This window comes from Carassius carassius, chromosome 19 (genome assembly GCF_963082965.1).
Source record: "Carassius carassius chromosome 19, fCarCar2.1, whole genome shotgun sequence".
Taxonomy (NCBI): Eukaryota; Metazoa; Chordata; class Actinopteri; order Cypriniformes; family Cyprinidae; genus Carassius; species Carassius carassius.
Window position 1 is genome coordinate 18,574,541 of NC_081773.1, and position 17,650 is coordinate 18,592,190.

The 17,650-nt window shown below is 37.6% G+C and overlaps 2 protein-coding genes across 4 annotated transcripts in view; both read left to right on the plus strand.

The window, feature by feature from the left end:
• The first annotated feature begins 4,510 nt into the window (after nucleotides 1-4,510).
• On the plus strand, nucleotides 4,511-6,501 carry LOC132094742 (COMM domain-containing protein 6-like). Its single transcript, XM_059499392.1, has 7 exons — nucleotides 4,511-4,613; nucleotides 4,897-4,955; nucleotides 5,133-5,198; nucleotides 5,298-5,374; nucleotides 5,538-5,706; nucleotides 5,797-5,949; nucleotides 6,036-6,501. The coding sequence occupies exons 1-7, from the start codon at nucleotides 4,589-4,591 to the stop codon at nucleotides 6,084-6,086; spliced, it is 600 nt and encodes a 199-aa protein (XP_059355375.1). The 5' UTR covers nucleotides 4,511-4,588; the 3' UTR covers nucleotides 6,087-6,501.
• Nucleotides 6,502-8,524: 2,023 nt separating this feature from the next.
• Nucleotides 8,525-17,650, plus strand: part of LOC132095291 (TBC1 domain family member 4-like) — a 29,586-nt gene continuing 20,460 nt past the window's right edge. For all 3 annotated transcript variants that reach the window (XM_059500132.1, XM_059500135.1, XM_059500134.1), the window contains exons 1-2: nucleotides 8,525-9,474; nucleotides 16,725-17,327. In XM_059500132.1, the coding sequence (XP_059356115.1) occupies nucleotides 9,073-9,474; nucleotides 16,725-17,327 (1,005 nt within the window). In that variant the 5' untranslated portion in view covers nucleotides 8,525-9,072. The remainder of the gene's footprint in view (nucleotides 9,475-16,724; nucleotides 17,328-17,650) is intronic.

Consider the following 17,650-nt stretch of genomic DNA (forward strand, 5'->3'; position numbering starts at 1 on the left):
AAAACCGTGTCCCTCACTGACACTGTACAAGCTGTGCCACTGACAGACTGAGCTCATTACAGCCATTGTGTAACACAGTGCTTTTGAATAAACTTTTTTTTTTCTAAATGAACAGTTAATGTAATCGAGGCTTGATGGGTATTTAAACATGACTGCAAGTGTGGGACACATGGTATGTACACATGGTGTTCACACCAGGGGATTTGATGAGGTAATTGTATATGTCTGGATACTCGAGCCTGGGCCATGCCTTTTGTTCTCCCAGGACTCAGCTGGATGTCGATAGGGACAAGATTGTAACGTTAAACCTACAAGCGACAGCTTTCTGTGGTACCTGGTCAATGCAGGCGCAAGTAGACTTTCTATATATTGATAAGACATTCTGTAATAGAAGAAAGAAGATCTGTATTTGTATAGCTGCTAGCGCCTTTCACATACATGTAACGTTAGCTAACGTAAGTCACAAAGCGCTTTACATGAGTGTTTTATTACATTCACTTCACTTCTCACCACCGACATACATTCGCATACACAGATATCATTCATCATTAATACAAAGTAGTCCGTTAGTATCCATAACTGACATAATCCACAACAAAACTTCTGTGAATAGATACCTTTTTGATTTTCCTCGGGCTTTGCCTTGATTGCCTTCGGTTTGTTTTACCCTTCAAACACGGCGGCGGCTTGTTGCTATGCAGGTCACATGATTTGTGACGTAACGCCGACCAAGAGAATCCCACACATGGAGGAGAAAAGAAACAGGAAGAAAAATTTCAGTCATGAAGAAATTCTTATTTTAATTGATGGATACAAAGAAAACCTTGAAATTTGCAGTCCTTGAAAGCAAATTCAACTCATCTGTCACAAACCGGAAAAAAGGTGAGATTTTGCAGGACATAACAAACAAAATAAATGCAAAAGGCTGTGAGCAGAGAGAGATAAAGGAAGTTAGGAAGAAGTGGAGCGACCTATGAATCTGTATGCAATCGCCGATTACATTTTGCATTGATCCAGTTGCAAAAAAACGTAAGGCGACACACACTTGAAGGCTTGGGGAGAGAGCGCCGTATCTGTCTGTCTCGTGCTGAATATCAGACGCTATCATGTCCGTTATCCGCATTATGCCCTCTCTTTTAAAGCGCAAACGAGCATATATGTCGACATCATCATAAATATCCAACGGATGATGTCTGTCTCGTAAAACTCGTTGACGAACTTGCGGCTCTTCATGATCAAATACGAGCTCATCAATGTGATCTAATCTGGCTGACATCTTATTCCGACCGTTATTCATGGACCGAGGCTTCCGTAAATATTTAGTTACAACGTATAGTTACGTTTAAACTAAGTTTAATGGTGCAACGCAAAAATATTTAGTAGTCCGTAAGTCGTAACTTAGTGTCCATTTACGTCAAAACTAGGCTAAGTTATAACTTGCGCACAGCTGGTGCAACCGGCCCCTGGTGGGTATTAGGGACTTTAAGCAACAGCCTCTGGTGGAACGGCAACGCCATTCTGGCGTTGTATTGCGCATGCGCGAATTTAACTGCTACATTGTGACGTTCTACTTTAACGGTCTACTACGGGAGAACAGCTGATTTGCCGGAGTCGCTACAACGTGAGAGATTAGGTAAATAAATGTTATGTTTTATGGCATATGACACTGTAATTTGCATCAGTTTATAATTGTACCACTAGTGTTTTATATAATATGTGTTAAAATGTTTTAAACTTAAGCTAATTTTAACTATTTTTTCCGTTTGTATAAAGATATGTCTGTTGTTAGCAACAACACCTCAGGCAGCATTGAGATTAGAGATGATGTGAAGCGGACAATGTAAGTATTGCATTTATCCTTCTCAAAATCCTTGTTAAATGTATTACTATGCTATTAAAATATTTTTAATTGGGTAAAGTAGATTAACAGATAAGAAATAGATTAATGGATTGGTTATTTTTATTAGTTATCAAGACTATTAATTATACATACTTTTCATAAACTAGCTATATTTACTTAATGTTTCTTGTTGATTAGAGTCCCTATGGAGTGGAAAGAGCAACATGATGTGCTTCTCTGTAGAGAAATCCTGCTCACAGAACCATACAGGTATAAAAAGGGCAGTGTTGACAAGGGCAAGGCCTGGTCAAGTATAGCAGACACACTGAATTGCTCTCAAGAACCCAAATTCAGAGTTATACAGAGGTCAGTGAGGGAGAGATTCAACTTGATTCAGACGAAATACAAGGCCAGAAACAATAAAGACGAGAAGAGCAGTGGAACATCTGCAGAAATAACAGAACTTGATAAACTAATTGAAGAAATAACAGAGAAAGAAAGAGCTGAGGAAAACAAAGGGAGTGATGAGATTATGAGGAAGTTAGAGATGGACAGGGCCAAAGCAGAAGAGGCAAGGAAGAAGGCCATGGAGAGGGTTAACCAGACCAACAGGAGGCTTAGTGAAGAGAGAGAGGACTGGACAAACAACAAACGTAGGAGAAGGAGTGGGAATGACACCATTGAGTTTTTGAGGGAGAGAAGCCAGACTGAGAGGGTTCTAAGAGAAAAGGAATTGGAATTGAAAAAAATACAGGTTGAAGAGCAAGCAAAAGCAGCACAACAAACACAAAAGCAGATGAGGGACATGATGCAACTAATGCAACAACAGCAACAGCAAATGCAGGCAATGCAGACTATGCTACTTCAGCAACAGCAACAGCAAGGGCAAGCATTACTTAGCCTCATTGAAAATATGTCAAAGAAATGATTATTCTTTTGCCATTTAAAAACATTTATTTGTGATTTCATTCATAAAACATTTCAATGTATAAATCCTTCTATTAATAATAAAATATAAAATATGTTAACATAAAATAGCATATTTTTAATAACATGTTGTTAGTAGCCTATACTTTATTACTTTACTTTATGTATATTGTGTATTTGTGTAAACTATGTATACTATATTTTTGTTAATAATAAAATAAAAAATGTGTTATTATAAAATGTCTTATTCTTTTTAAATACAATTCTGGTTTTATATTGTGTGTTTGTATACTATGTTATATGTATTTATCTTTATTTTTAAATGTATTTATATATACATAGGCCTACATAGCAGTGTAGTTTTGCATGTATGTGTTACCTCATGAAAAATAGTCACGAATGTGTGGAGGATCCAAGTTAAAAAACTGCGATGTCTGATTACCGTACAGACAAGTTAGTGCATTTCTTAACAAAGCAGATACACTACTCAAACCAATTTTTTAATTCTTTTTGAAGTCCATGAACTTGAAGTAGTTTGCTATGTCCCCAAACAACCACTCCACAGACACTCTGAGTTCACTCATTCGTTTGTTGTATTCCATCATTTGAGGGGTGAGATGAACATGTCGAAATGGGGCTTGCAGATGCACACGCAGTGGGTATGCTGGGTCCCCATACACACACATTGGATGGCCATCTACAGAGATGGCATGACGTTGCAGCAATGCCAACAGCCCAGATTCTGCCAGCATTTCAGAGTCATGCTTCTTTCCCTCTGTTAAAATATATTTTTAAATTAAAAAATTATTTTATTTTATAAATTTTAAAGGGAATGACAATGTTTCCATAGATGGTAAATTATTCAGACATACCTACAGGGCCGTACAGATGGGCAATCAAACCATTAGGGATGGCTACAGCCTGGTATTTTAGACTGTGGATGCGTTTGTGTCCATTATATAGGATCCTCTGTGTTACACCTGGTCTGGCAATGGGTCGTACAGTGCCATCAATGAACCCAAAGCAATTATCCAGAGGGGCTCCCATTTGGAGGATGCAGTCAGCATAGTTTCTCAATGCTACAGGGTTCAGTATGTTTACATTCCACTGCGTTATCCTGTGATGATGTGCAGAATATATATAGTCCAGCACGGAGTTTGTGGCCATGCACAGGACTGGGACTTGTCGGTGACCAAACCTTTGCATCATGTCACTGTACCGGCAAGGGTATGCCAGCCTCCTAAGGAGCATACACAGCGCCTCGACTCCTCCCACAACACTTCTCTGATCACAAACGATCTCATTGGGAATCCCGAGAACATCTACCAGAATTGGTAGGTCACATTTTCTGACACGAAATTCATTTAAGCATTCGTCTTCCTCCATGTAATCAAGGTTAAAAGGCAAGTATTGCTTACATGGTAAATCTAGGTTTTTAGACTTATTTACATCATACAATATTAAAAACTCCTCTTCTGACAAAAGATTGTCATTTAATGCCAAAAGCAATCCTTCTCTTGCTTTTTTAAATGACATTTTTTTGTATCTCAATAAATGAATTAATGCCGCGTTGCGCTGTCCTGTTTACCGTTGCTTAGTGATTTTTACGTTCTTGGCTACGGCGGTGTGACAGCAAACTTCCGGTCGCTGTAGCCGTTCCATTCGCAGCTGTTGCTTAAAGTCCCTATTGACGGACGACGGAACACGGAGCTGTCACGCAGCGGAGCCGTTACGCATCTGGTGGAAATGTCTCGCATTTAAAGACTCGCTTTTAACATATGGTGAATGCAGTAGTCATATTGTAAATATCGGTTTTCGAAGATGTTAGGATTGGATCTGTCCACTAGTGAGTAGAATTTGTTAATATTTTCTTGCAAATGTAAAGAGCAAAGCAGCAACGTGTGTTAAATTTATAGACTGTATAAAAACAAATTAAATGAAATCCCGTTCTGCAAAAGTTAACCATATATGCATATGTTAATATGTATTTTTATAGACATCATGTGCACTATAACGCTTGATGATTTTCTGCACAGAACATAACTAATCGATATGACCTAACATTAATAAATTTTATAAATCTGATAAGCGGTGACATTTTTCATTTTTTGTTTTCTGTTTTACGGCAGGTGTGGATGGTGTCGTCGAAAAAATCGAAAAGCTCCCAATAGTCTTGTTTGCAGAAACGGTAAGATGTAGATCATGTAATAACATGGTCCAGCCAAGTATAGTGGAAAGAAAATAATTACAAAATGCAACACGTCACAGATCATACTGACATATTATCATAGCAGTTATTTAGTGAATGTACTATTTTTAAGTGTTGTATTGACTGTTCTGTCACTGGTCTTTTTTTATTTTCCAGCTTCAGTCAATCCTGGTTCATCTTCAGGATCAGAACAGAGCAGTAGATTTGATTGAAACCTGGGATGTAAGTTCACAAATCGACATCCCTGTTAAATATACTATAAATTAAGCATGCATGTACCTGCTGTTTTATGTCTTTGCAATGCTTTCATCTCCCTAACAGAAATTTCAAAGAGTTGGGATAAACCTTGATCAGAAAGCTGTTCAAGATATTATAAAACCGATGACATACTATTTTAGGTACAGTATTATCTTTCTAATTACAGACTGTCATTTATGTATATGTTTGGGAATTAAAAGGCTTTTTTCGAATCCCCTGTGCATACACATGGAGCCTGTCAGTTTGTCTTGTTTGATATGTGTCTGTTGCATTTGATTTAATGAAAAATGTTTATTTATTCAGGTTAGCAGCAAAGAGCAATCTCAGTTCGGATGTCTTGGTCAGTAAATTGACTGAATGCAGCAGTAAATGGTCCAAATCTACGCTACAGGTGGTGCACCAGCTTTGGACTGAACATGGTGCTCTTCTACATGCAAATCAGGAAGTCCTGACTATGGCTAGTATTGGACAGGTGTGTCACATGATTCTAGCTTGCTGTGTAAACATCGGTCAGCCACTGTTCTCTGTCAGGTTGTTGATATCAAAGCTTCTTCACTCTTAGCTTGTAGATATTCAGTGGAAGCTTGGAATGGCAGTGAGCTCAGATACCTGTCGGTCCCTCAACTCCCCGTTCATCTCTGTTCTGATGAAAATTGCAGACACGTCAGGAGAGATGTCATATAAATCTTTTGAGATGACAGTTCAGCAGTTTCAGGTATGGAAGAATGCATTTTCCTCATTTCATTCAACTCTCTGAACTGCTGCATTTGATCGTTGCCTTTCTGTTATTTTGTCCCTCAGAACCTCTACAGGCAGTTCAAGGAAATGGCCTCTGTTTTAGAGACTGTTTAATGTTTTTCTGCATGTGAATTTTACAGCAGTGATTGTGAACCATTTTGTCTATGACCAAATATTGACATACAAGTACAGTATTTAACAGTTTAACAACGTAAATTTGTCTTTTGAATTTTGTACTGAGCTTTTATTTTATTCTACTGTTACAGTAGCTACAAGGTTAAAATTCTTACTTTATCCTATTAATAATGGTATTATGTTAGAAAATGTCATTTCATGTGTTTTTTTTCCCCTCTGGATAATCATAAATTTCCATTTCACATTATTATTGAACACATTATTATTATTGCTCCGCTTCTAATTGGTTTTTCCACTTTCAAATAACAAGTAACACTTATGAGATGCTTAAGAACATGAATTTCTTTAGAGTGGAAAACCCATTCTTCATTATTAAAAATATTCACTGAATCAATATTTTGTATTTGTTTATAGTCCTTTTGAATGTGTTGCACCGGACGAACAGTAATCACAGCACTTAACAGTAGGGTGGATGTTGGATTTGGTTTTGTCCAAAAAAATATTATTTTTTTTTATATATAAAAAAGGCAGAAGCTAGACACTACAAAAAAATTAGGTCATCCTGTTTTTTTTGTGTCTGGATTCTGCCTTTTTTTATTTAAAAATATAAAAATCTATTTTTAGCAGCTCTGTAATCTTCTTCACTGCAGGGCTGATCTGCTGTTTTTGTTTTGGCTGAAAGATCCCATGTAAATATATTTGAATTTGACTTTGCAACCCGTGCCCAGAAAGAAACTCTTTTTACAGGCTAAATGTGATGATGGGCTACAGGGGGTCTCTGATGGGCTACATTTAAATGGGTCTCATGTTCATCTATTTCTGGGAGTGGTGCTTCTTATTTAGTGTCTTGTCTTAAACTGGGCACTTATTCAACACTTGAAGACAACAATAGTAACACGAGAGAACTCTTTAAAAATGTGTTTTCACTTTAATTTAAATCAACAGCCGGTCCTTTCATGAAAGCATACAAAAAATGATTCGAAATTTTAAACAGGTCCTCAGTTGGTCTTTGTGCTCTGAATATGATATAAAAAAGTAAAAAAAATAATTGTCAGTTGTTGTATTTAATAAAATATATTAACATGAATTAACTTAATATTTAAAATACTGAAAGTTACTGAAGTTCAAATGATAGAAGGTGTGTCTGCAATATTGGTCTGTAATATTGGCCATTGTGTGCAGCATGCTGTATTCCACAATGCAAAGTGCTTGGCCACCAGTTTGACTAATAAACTGGATTGAAATCCAGATGTTACTGTTAGGCTGGCTGCTTTTGCTGGTAGATCTTTATAAAAACAAGTTTCTCCATTCATGGTCATTACAAGCAGTTTTATTTTCCGATTAAATAAAAATCACACACACACACAAATAATTATTATATTATTAAATATATCTCTTAAGAGCGTTAAATAACATGTTTTTCTTAGTTTGCTGTCAGGTTTTCTACAGCTTGAAAAGAATTCTCTTTAAATGAGAGCTCAGCCTCCAGGTTGTGTACTTCTGAATAGCACAATACTCTTAGTATTTATACAATACTAATATTTCTATAGACTACTATACTACTACTACTATGCTACTATATACTACTTAATTTGAAGTATGCTAGTATTTGGTTCGAAATATATGTCCAGTATTCCATCCAAAGCCATTATAACTCTGAGACAGCAGAGGGCGCCGTTGAGTATTCGTTTTTTTGTGTGTGTGTGTGCAGTAGCCTACAATTTCTTTCTTTTGTTTTATAAACACGTGGCAGTAGAAGTGAATCATGTGATGATTTGTTTCCAGTTTACTATACTTGCAAAAAGCACTACACATGCAGTATTTAATATTGCTCAAATTAAACTTCACATGCATAGGATACCTTTGAATTCACAAAGAATTTTGCAAGTGTGTTCACCCTAAACACACCCTGAACCTCACCCTTTACTTGCTAGAAATGTGAAGAATGCTTTGTCCACAGTAAGTCTCTGGACTGAGTGCAACGCTGACTTTTTTAAGTGTTTATTTTCCTGATAATATGTTTGGTTTGAGTTTAAATAAAATTAGTGTACTATATATGGGAGACTGGGGCTGGTTGTAACACAATAGGCAAAATACCTATTTTCTTTAGCAAAAGGTTTAGTGGTTTTGTGAAAAAGGGGGGGGGGTCTAGGGGTTAATAATAGGGCTCTGGGGTTAATGGGAGTGGCGCTGGGTGTGCATATACCAATGCTATAATTAATATATAACAATTATATCTAACAGAATATCAACATTTTTTTTTATATTCATTGGAGTAATGTGAGAAAGCTCTAAAACCGTTTAACTATTAATAAATCCTAAGTCTGGATAAAATCGACTTGCTTTCTTCAGTCAGGCCAGTGCCGTGTGTTTCCTGAAGACAGGGGAGCCAGAGATCCACACACACACACACACACACACACACTAAAGTCAACGCCTCTCCTATGGCTGCTGCGGCCACTCCTCCTGGAACAACAGCACTCTGTTCTCCAACGCCGTTAAATGACACAAGAACGACTGAAAAGTGATGTAGAACGAGTTTAAAGGACTCCAGCTGATCTGCGTGTGTCCACACACACTCCGAAGCGCCGGGACTGAGAAATCTGCAGGAATAAAACGCGCCTCCTTCAAGCAGCTGTGTATTGATGCACGCTAACGAATCGCCTAACTTCATAAATGGATTATTCGAGCCCTCAGACCATTTGAATCAATTTGTTTTTTTCTTGAAACAGTACACTGTCCTTGGAACAAAAGCTAAAATCATCGCCGCATCTTAAAAGCCATTACTTGTACTTACGCTCTCCAGGACACACGATCCTCGCGCACTTTTGACTAAAGCGTGAGTGATGTTTCAAGCTACTTTCCCATAATACTGACCCGTGCATGCATATATTAAGGCATTTAGCAGTATAAAGGCACTGAGTTGTTAAATAAAGCAAGTCTTTGTCCCGGAGCCCTTGGAGAGATGGAGGGACAGGATGGCAAAGGGAATAATGACAGTAATCAAAAGGCAGACAAAAGGTTTGCTCTCTGGTACATGGGCTGGTCGTCTCTGGACAGGCGGACCACGCTGCCCATGCTGCCCTGGCTGCTGGCGGAGATCCGGAGGAAAAGTGAGAAGAACGAGTCGGGTCCCACACAGGCCAGAGAAGTTCAGCTGTATCTCTCGCCTCCTCTGATCCGCTGTGTGCCAGCTAACAGCTGCAACCCCTCCGTGTTCATATTCGAGCACAAAGCACAGTTTATCTCCAGGTTTATCCACAATAGCAATGACTTGTCTTATTTTGCCTACCTTATTAGAAGTCAACCCGATAACCCCGAGTCTGAGATGGCATGCCATGTGTTCAAGGCATGTGATCCAAACCAGGTATGTACAGCAACTCATTCAACTCTTTTAAGTGTTTTATCTGTTAATTAATCTGCATTGATCACAGTGGTTATAGTTTATAAATAAATCTTTTCTGAGATTTGGTTATCGTTATCTGTTCTACAGATAAACGACATTATTTTTTTGCAGTTTAAATTGTTATATATTCTTAAATATTTTGTATATTGTTTTATGATCCCATTTGATGATTTTTTCTTTTTAACAATATTCACTTTTTCGAATTAACTTTCGAATAATCTATCTATCTATCTATCTATCTATCTATCTATCTATCTATCTATCTATCTATCTATCTATCTATCTATCTATCTATCTATCTATCTATCCAGAGGCGTCGTGCCCATTCAAAGTGAGGGGGCACGTGCCCCCTCAGATTTCTGAGCCAAGTGGATTTTAAACGCAGCTTCCAAACGAAAAAAAAAAAATTGAAAAATTAAAAAAAATATTTTTTATATATTTGATACAATCACAGCGGTGAGAATAGATCGTTCAGTGCACAGCATCAGCTGCTAAATTCAAATCTGCGTTCGCTGGCTGGCGCTGAGCCAGAGACAGACGCGTTCGTACAACGCTTCATGATAACCAATCAGAAACTATTCTGTTGCGCTTATGGATGCAATGGCCAATGAGAGACGTCCAGAAGAGTCATCACTGAAACGCGGTGTTTTGTTCACTTGCTCGCTGACTGAATTATTTAGCGAATTCTCTCATCAGAAACAACAAAAAGTGCAGATGTGCGTACGAATGTAAGTAAGATATTCGTTTCATAATGTAAAGTGCTTCAGTGATTTTAATGGGAGTTTTTGAGAGTGCCTGAACTCTGGCTAGACTTAATGAAAATGTTTTTTGATAATGTAAATGTTCTTTACTCTCTGTAAAATGAAAGTGTTAAAATAAGTATCTTACAATATTGTTATTAAAATTTACATTAAATGCAAATTCAGTCGTATTAAAAATATTTTATGGCATGATATGGCACTTAAGTAAAAAGTCAGGTTTTTATGTGTAGTTAATAGATTACACTACATTTCCATATATTGATCAAATAACAATCTATAAAGGTGCAAAACGCGTTTACCTACACATATTTGAGAAACGAGATATTTCCTGATATATTAAGCATGTTTGGAATTGTTTTGAATAAAAAGGAAAAAAAAAAATAAAAAAATAAGCCTATATCAGTTATACAGTGCTTTCGTAGAATGACTTATACTCCCGAACCCCCCCCCCCCCCCCCCCCCCCCCAAATGTGCCCCCTCAAAAATCATGAATGCATGACGCCCCTGTATCTATCTATCTCTTAAATTATTTTTAGAGGGTCACGTGGTACATGGACAAAAATAGAAGTATGATACATGGCTTGGATATATATATATCATATATTATGCATATATATGTATGAGTGTGTGTGTGTGTGTGTGTACATAACACATATTAGAAAAAAAGTCATCTTTAATCTCCACCCCCCCCCCCCACTTTTGGAAAGCAATTTTATAATAATTTTATAACCATTAATAAAAATGAACTTTCACAATGCTTGTGTCAATGCACCCTGACGTTTAGTCTGCTGTATGATTGACAAGTCTTTGTCAGTTGGATAAATGCCAGGATGTAGGGCACCGTTGCACCAGAGGAATTAGATTTACAGAGCATCATGTAAAGTTGGTTCAGATCTCTCCTGGAACATGCAGAGGAAGGATTAATCAGATCAGCTTCAGCTAGACAATACACACTTAGAATATTGAAATCCCCCTCCCGCTCCTCTGCTTGCTAGCTGTCATACTGCCTTGAAACAATAAGAACAACCTTGATGGACTGCACTAACATCTGAGTTCTTGGTTACATGGTATTGATTAGAGATTAGTTGTAATGTGACCCTATGTTAGTCTGCTGCTGATCTATATTTGAGACGCCTGTTCAGTGCACTTTGTTGGTCTGAGTGAAACATGGATTTAAACATACACGTGTGTATATGCAATGTTTTGCTATGCATGTTATTACACATTTACAAGCATATATTTTTGTTGCTCTGTGAAATTTAGTTGAAAAGTAATGCCTTTCTTTGCACTTGCTACATTATTTATGCTATATTGTTGTACAATCTCAGAGGTAAAAGTTCTTTGAAGTGAATGTGAGGAAGGGAAAGTTTTGGGCGTCCTATGAGTGTACGTTGAGCTCCAGAGGCAACATACATCACCGTCATGTGTTATGCAAGAACAACTGGCTGGATAGCAACACGTGCTAGATGGTCGAGGAATGTGTCTTAGCTCACGTCTTAAGATGGCTGCTGGCTCATTCTGAAGTGCTAGCGTGCACTATAGTCTGACCAGTGTTCAGAGGATGGCATTTCGCCATATAAATATCTCCTACTCCTAATGCAGCCCGATCAATCCTTTCCAGATGCCTGCGGTGAGACATAGTTCAACTTTTAATGCTGCGAGGGAACCCACTGGTCCCTTATTTATAACTCCATCTTCAGCATGGAATAGCCCACCCAGTGTAAGGGCAACAAAAGAAGGTTGTGTTTCGTTTCATAATGATATACAATATGCACGAAGATGCCTGGCCTCATTTTACTGATAGAAATGAAAGGAAAGCATTATCTGTGATTATGCGGTAGTGTGTTGTTTATGCTGTGGGCAAGAAAAAATGGCTGGGGTCCCTCTGATGCATTTTGTTCATTGTTTATGCATTTTAGATGGGGCTGTTTGTTTTGCGGTTTAGAGCGATCATCAAAGTATGAAGCAAAATCAATGTTGTAGAGGATATAACCCACTTAGACCTCGAAGTCAGAGTTTTTTAGAATACAGTACAGTGTCCTATTTTATCCAGCTGCCCTGAATACCTTCCTGGGAAGCATCATTAGAATGACTCCTGGCATGCCATTCTACATCCAGTACAGGGCTTGACTGGTGATTTGACTTTCCTTATGTCTTAGACTAGCTTGAGTTGTGTTTGGTACCTTTTCAAACTAGGGGGTGCTGGGGGTTCATAAAAATTTAAGAGAAATACAAAGATTTTGCAGAGTATATTTTTGCAGCCGTCAAGGTTAATTTGTGCTTTCTAAAGACTGGTCAAATCTCAGAAGATTACTTTATTCTTTATTTCTTTTGAATGAATTTTTTTAGCAGTGTGGTGGAAAAAATTATTCTTCACATAGTATAAATGTGTTTTCACGTGAAATATGTACCTGCCTTTATATTTTACGAAGGGGTTCCTTTGAATGGGGAGCTTCATATTTTGGGGTCCATGTCATCAGGAACTTTAAGAACCTCTTAAAGTTGAGGTTGAATGAAACTTGACCTTGGGCCCTGCAAGACTGAAAGTGCAGAATCACAACCATTGAAATATTTCATAACTGAGCCTGTCTTCAAATATTAATGAAAAAAATGTCTCAAAAAAAAAAATAGCGAACCTGCTTAAAACAGGAGCCATCTTTCTGTGCTCTTTTCTCTCTTTTCAGTCTTATTTTATGTGGCTTGATTGGTAGGTTTCTAAGAAGCCTCCAGTACTTTTTGCATTTTATATCTTCGTTTTTAAACAGGATTCTAATAAATTCCTATTAACCCTTTAAACATGAGGAGTAAAGTCACGGCAGCACATTGATGAAATTTTGTACATTCTTTAAATCACAAAAGCAAAAATAGTAACAACCTTGTGAAATAGGTCATATGCAATAATCAGTGGATTTGAATTTTATATATTTTTAATGAAAAGCAGGAATTTCTTATTACAGCTCTTTGTGTTTAAAGAGATCATATAAAATAATCAGTTTAAATTATTAATCATCCAGAAAGTTATGATGCATAAATCAAAGAGGCTTAATCTTCCTCAGCTGGTTGCAAGCCTCTGTGTCATACATGTCTTAAAAAGCTTTAGCCATACACCGTAGCCCAAAAATGTTTGAACAATTATCTGCACTTGAAAAATGTATGAATGCCATTGCATTAGGTTACATCATGTAAACCAAAGTGGCATTTATCTGTAAACATTAGAATGCTTCACAACAGCAGTTTGTTTTAAATTGTCAAAGAATATGCATGCTATTCAGAATAATAAAGTATTTGGACATTTTCTGACTGTCCTACAGTAGTAAATCATGAACATAATTAATGTAATGAACTACGCCTGTGCTTAATCTGCTAGGACACCTGTGTCTTTAGTCTGATATTTTGTCATCAAATGCAATGACAAGGATTGGATGCAGGAAATTCACAAATGAGAGAACGGGAGGGAAATACTAATGAAACATAATAAACCGTGTTTGTTTTTACAGTTTTTGTTATTCACACTCTCTTTTTTCCTTGCATGTTTGGTTCAATACAAATTTTTTATTAGACTAAATGCGGTTCTAGCATCATCTTGCAATCAAATAATTCAGACCATTTAGGGGTTTATAAACACTGTCGTTGATTTGGTGAGGACATTGAAGTTTTGTGCAAATGTGACAAATGGTTTCTCTCTTTTTTTCTTGCACACTGGGCCTGTGTCCTAAAAACAGCAGAATGCACTGCCTTTCCTCTATCAGATAAAAAATCTGCCTTTGGCAGATTATTCAAGCTGGTTAAACTAGGTAGTTAGAGACTTTTTGGAAATCTCTAAGTGTTCCTGGGAAATAAGTCATTTGTCAGTTGAAAACATGCAGCCACACCCTTTGTGCTGCTTACACAGGCAGCCAATTGCAGGAGATGGTTGCTTGAATGATTGTTTGCTTTTTCCCCTGATCTCAAGGAGGAGCCTTTTTCTCCCAGCTGCACTGTGATTTTCCACAAGTTAGCCTTGGGGTTTTAATTAAATGTTTGCATTAAACCAAGCCATATTTACTGAGAGCTGTGCAGTGGACCAAAAAGATCTAAGTTATCTTGTAATAAGTGCATAAAACCAGTTGCAAAGTAAAGAAAAGTGCTGCCTGTCCATGCAGAACTTGCTTCTACAATGCTGGCCAGTTCTGAGTGGTTGCCAGGGTGTTGCTATATGGTGGCATTCTGAGTGGACTACTGTATAATGTGGTTTGTAGGGTTTTCTAGATGGTGACTTTCCCATCATCAAGTCTCTGGTTTCATTTATAATTCAGGTCCCTCATATGCCTTTGCACACTCTTTATTGTCAGCTAGGTGCAAATCCTATGTCTGATTGCTTCGAAAAATAATAGCACACTTCCTCTCAATAAGCCACGTCTTGAATATCAAATTATGTACTGAAATAGGTTAGGTTTTTGTTGTGCCTGAGAACTCATAAAAATATTATTTATATTATAGGTGTAGTTCCATACATGTTATTGGGAAAGCAATGTGTCAAATCTCCTGTGCAGATGTTTGCCTCTAATGTGAAAGTTTTCACGGGTTTCAGCACATTTGACAAACATACCTGTCTTTATCTTTGTAAAGATAGACAAGTTTGCACAGTGTGTAGTTATGTTTGGCTTACTCTCTATTACTGCCTTGAACAAGCAATCCATGTGACCTTGGTTTGGCACCTTGTATTTTTATGCAGCAAGCCCTCTGTGGCCATTACGAGGCTTTAGTTCCTGTAAGATTTGTTTGTATCGACTGGATTCTTGTTCACACTACTGCTTTGCGCTCTTTGTGCACTTTGCAACATGCTAATGAGCTTGGTATATCTTACTTTGAAGAAAATGTCACCTTAATTTGAACCATGACTGAAACTGTTTTTTTTGCTTTAAACAGTTAAAGCATCATGTTCTCTACTGTTTGTCTTCTTTAGTGTAGCTACAGGGATTTACAGTTTACAGAGTCTGAGAAGTGAATCTTATACCAGGCGTGTTGTAGTCATGTAGATCAGGCCAACCAAGCATGCTCTTCCAGTTCTAATCTGAGTGGGCCTAGTGTCTGTTTAAAGACTGTGGAGCTTCATTTCTTTTCACCTTCAGTCTTGTTGGCACCAGACCCAATTCTGTCACCAGACTGCTTTTTCTATTCTCTCAACAAGATGTGTCTTGCTGATAAATCAGTTTTGTTTAATGTTGCCATAACCTTGTATACACTTGAGATGGAGAGACGTGGCAGAATATTTCTGAGCCAAGTAAAGGCACAAAAGATCATGGTGTATTTTGAGTTATATCTGAGATTCACACCAGTTTTTAGCCCAAAAATATGAATATAGAGTTGAATGTGGAAAGTAGGGACATGGCCTACCAAAGTTAAGAGGCTATTGAATAATCCCTGCCAGTTCTGTTGTTCCCAACTGTGGCTAAATGTATTAAAGCTACTGAATTTAAATCATGTCATGTTTTAATTTGTAAAATTAAGTATTTTATTTCCCATAAAATGTTCACTTAAGTGTTTCAAAGGACTCTGTCTAGCTCGTGACTGTGTATGGGATATTTTATGGGAATTCTAAAAATGCTGCTTTAGTTCTGAACCCAAACTGCTGTAAATCATAATTTCTTTATTGTCCTGTGCCTTTCATTGAGGAGCCACATCAAAAAAGCTAATTAGAACTTCAAGTTTCCCAAAAATGGTGCATCAGCATTTGTGGGTTGGATTGACAAACTGTTCTTAAGAATGAAATTCTTCTTAACTCTTACATTTTCTCAATATTGTTGTGAAGACAAATATTTATTTGAATTTGAACTGATTTGAGTTCCAGAAGATAATTTGCTGCGATTTATCTTATAAAAAGTCTTTATCACATTTTTGTGAAATTAAGTTTTTTTTTTTTTTTGAGTTCCTCAGCTGTTTGAAACATGCGTGTAATATCCTGGAAAGAAAATCATGAATATACAGTTCATTGAATTTCTGTTTATTTTGTGTGCATGGTGTTAATGATTTGAAAAAGTCTCAACCACTGTTTAAATCAAACCTATGCCCTTGCACCTAGTTTCAAAAGATTCCTACTGATGTTCATGCGTACAAAAACATCTGAGATCTGCTTTTCTTACTTATTCTTACTGAAGGACAGTGGTATCAGATACCAGAGAGGAGGTCCCTCTGATAGATTTATGTCCATTTGGCTTCTTTAATGCACGCTCAGGTTCTTTAGCTGTTTTTTTTTTTCTTATATTGCCAGTCTGCCTTGGCCTTTGTACTACTAATTCCTAAATTGTACCTCAGGGGCTGAACCTAGTTAGTTATGCAACCTGCATGTCTTCCTGCAAAAGTTTTAACATAACAACTGAGCCTTTTTATGGACGTTTTGTCCTTGTTTGCCTTTCAGTTTGTTGATTTAGTATTTTTATTGTTGATCTAATGTCTTAAACTGTTCTCCAGGTGCCTGAGGTTATTAGCAGCATTAGACAGGTGTCCAAGGCTGCTCTTAAGGAGGAAAGCAAGCCCAAGCAAGAGAGTGACGAGTCTTTCTACAACTCCCAGAAATTTGAAGTGCTTTACTGTGGAAAAGTGACAGTCAACCACAAGAAAGCCCCTTCCACTCTGATTGATGACTGCATTGACAAATTCCGCCAACACGAGATTGAACGTAAGCGTCTGCGGCTCCTCAATGGCCAGCGGAGCTCTACCGAGGCCCCCGTGGAGTTCATTGTGGGTGACAACCCTCTAAGTTCCTCTCTTTGTAAAGTTGATGAACCTGAGCCCAATCTAAATGAGGAAGAACTGTCTGAGGTGGGCAATGGGATTCTGGACATGACTAGCTCATCCAGTACGGGCAGCCTACTGGGGTCCTTTGACTGTATCTTGGAGGACTCAGGTTTTGGAGAGCAGCAGGAGATTCGTACACGCTGTAATAGCCTGGCGGGCGGCCTACAGAAAAGGACCAGAGAGGTGGGCAAGGGGTCGACACGTAGGAGACACGCTAGCGCTCCCAATAATGTGCAGCCATCTGATGCTGACAAGAATCGTACAATGCTATTCCAGGTACTACATGCAGAAACACACTTACTTTTAGTCTGTGATTTCATAAACCTTGGAAATGGAAATTCTTTCATTGTTTACTCGTGTAGGAACACAAAAGATATTAATAAGTCTTTCAAATGTTTTTCACTTTTGAAAAAAGTCAATTCATTTTAGAGTTTTTATCCAAAGCAAACTTCAAAAAAGTTAGATGGGTTTTTAAATGGCTCTTTTATAGTATTTTTTATAGTAAGTATCTCAGCCATAAAAATAGTCAATGACGTGGTGTTAAAATGTCAACCAACCAACCCTCTACATTGCGAGTTAATCGCTCACAAATGCACCTT

Bases quoted from the DNA above. Each gene is read 5' to 3' on its own strand.
- LOC132094742 (XM_059499392.1), top strand. From the start codon at position 4,589: ATGTTAGGATTGGATCTGTCCACTA. The intron at 5,375-5,537 runs GTACAGTATTAT...TTATTTATTCAG, and splicing joins CCGATGACATACTATTTTAG to GTTAGCAGCAAAGAGCAATC. The intron at 5,950-6,035 runs GTATGGAAGAAT...TTTGTCCCTCAG, and splicing joins TGACAGTTCAGCAGTTTCAG to AACCTCTACAGGCAGTTCAA.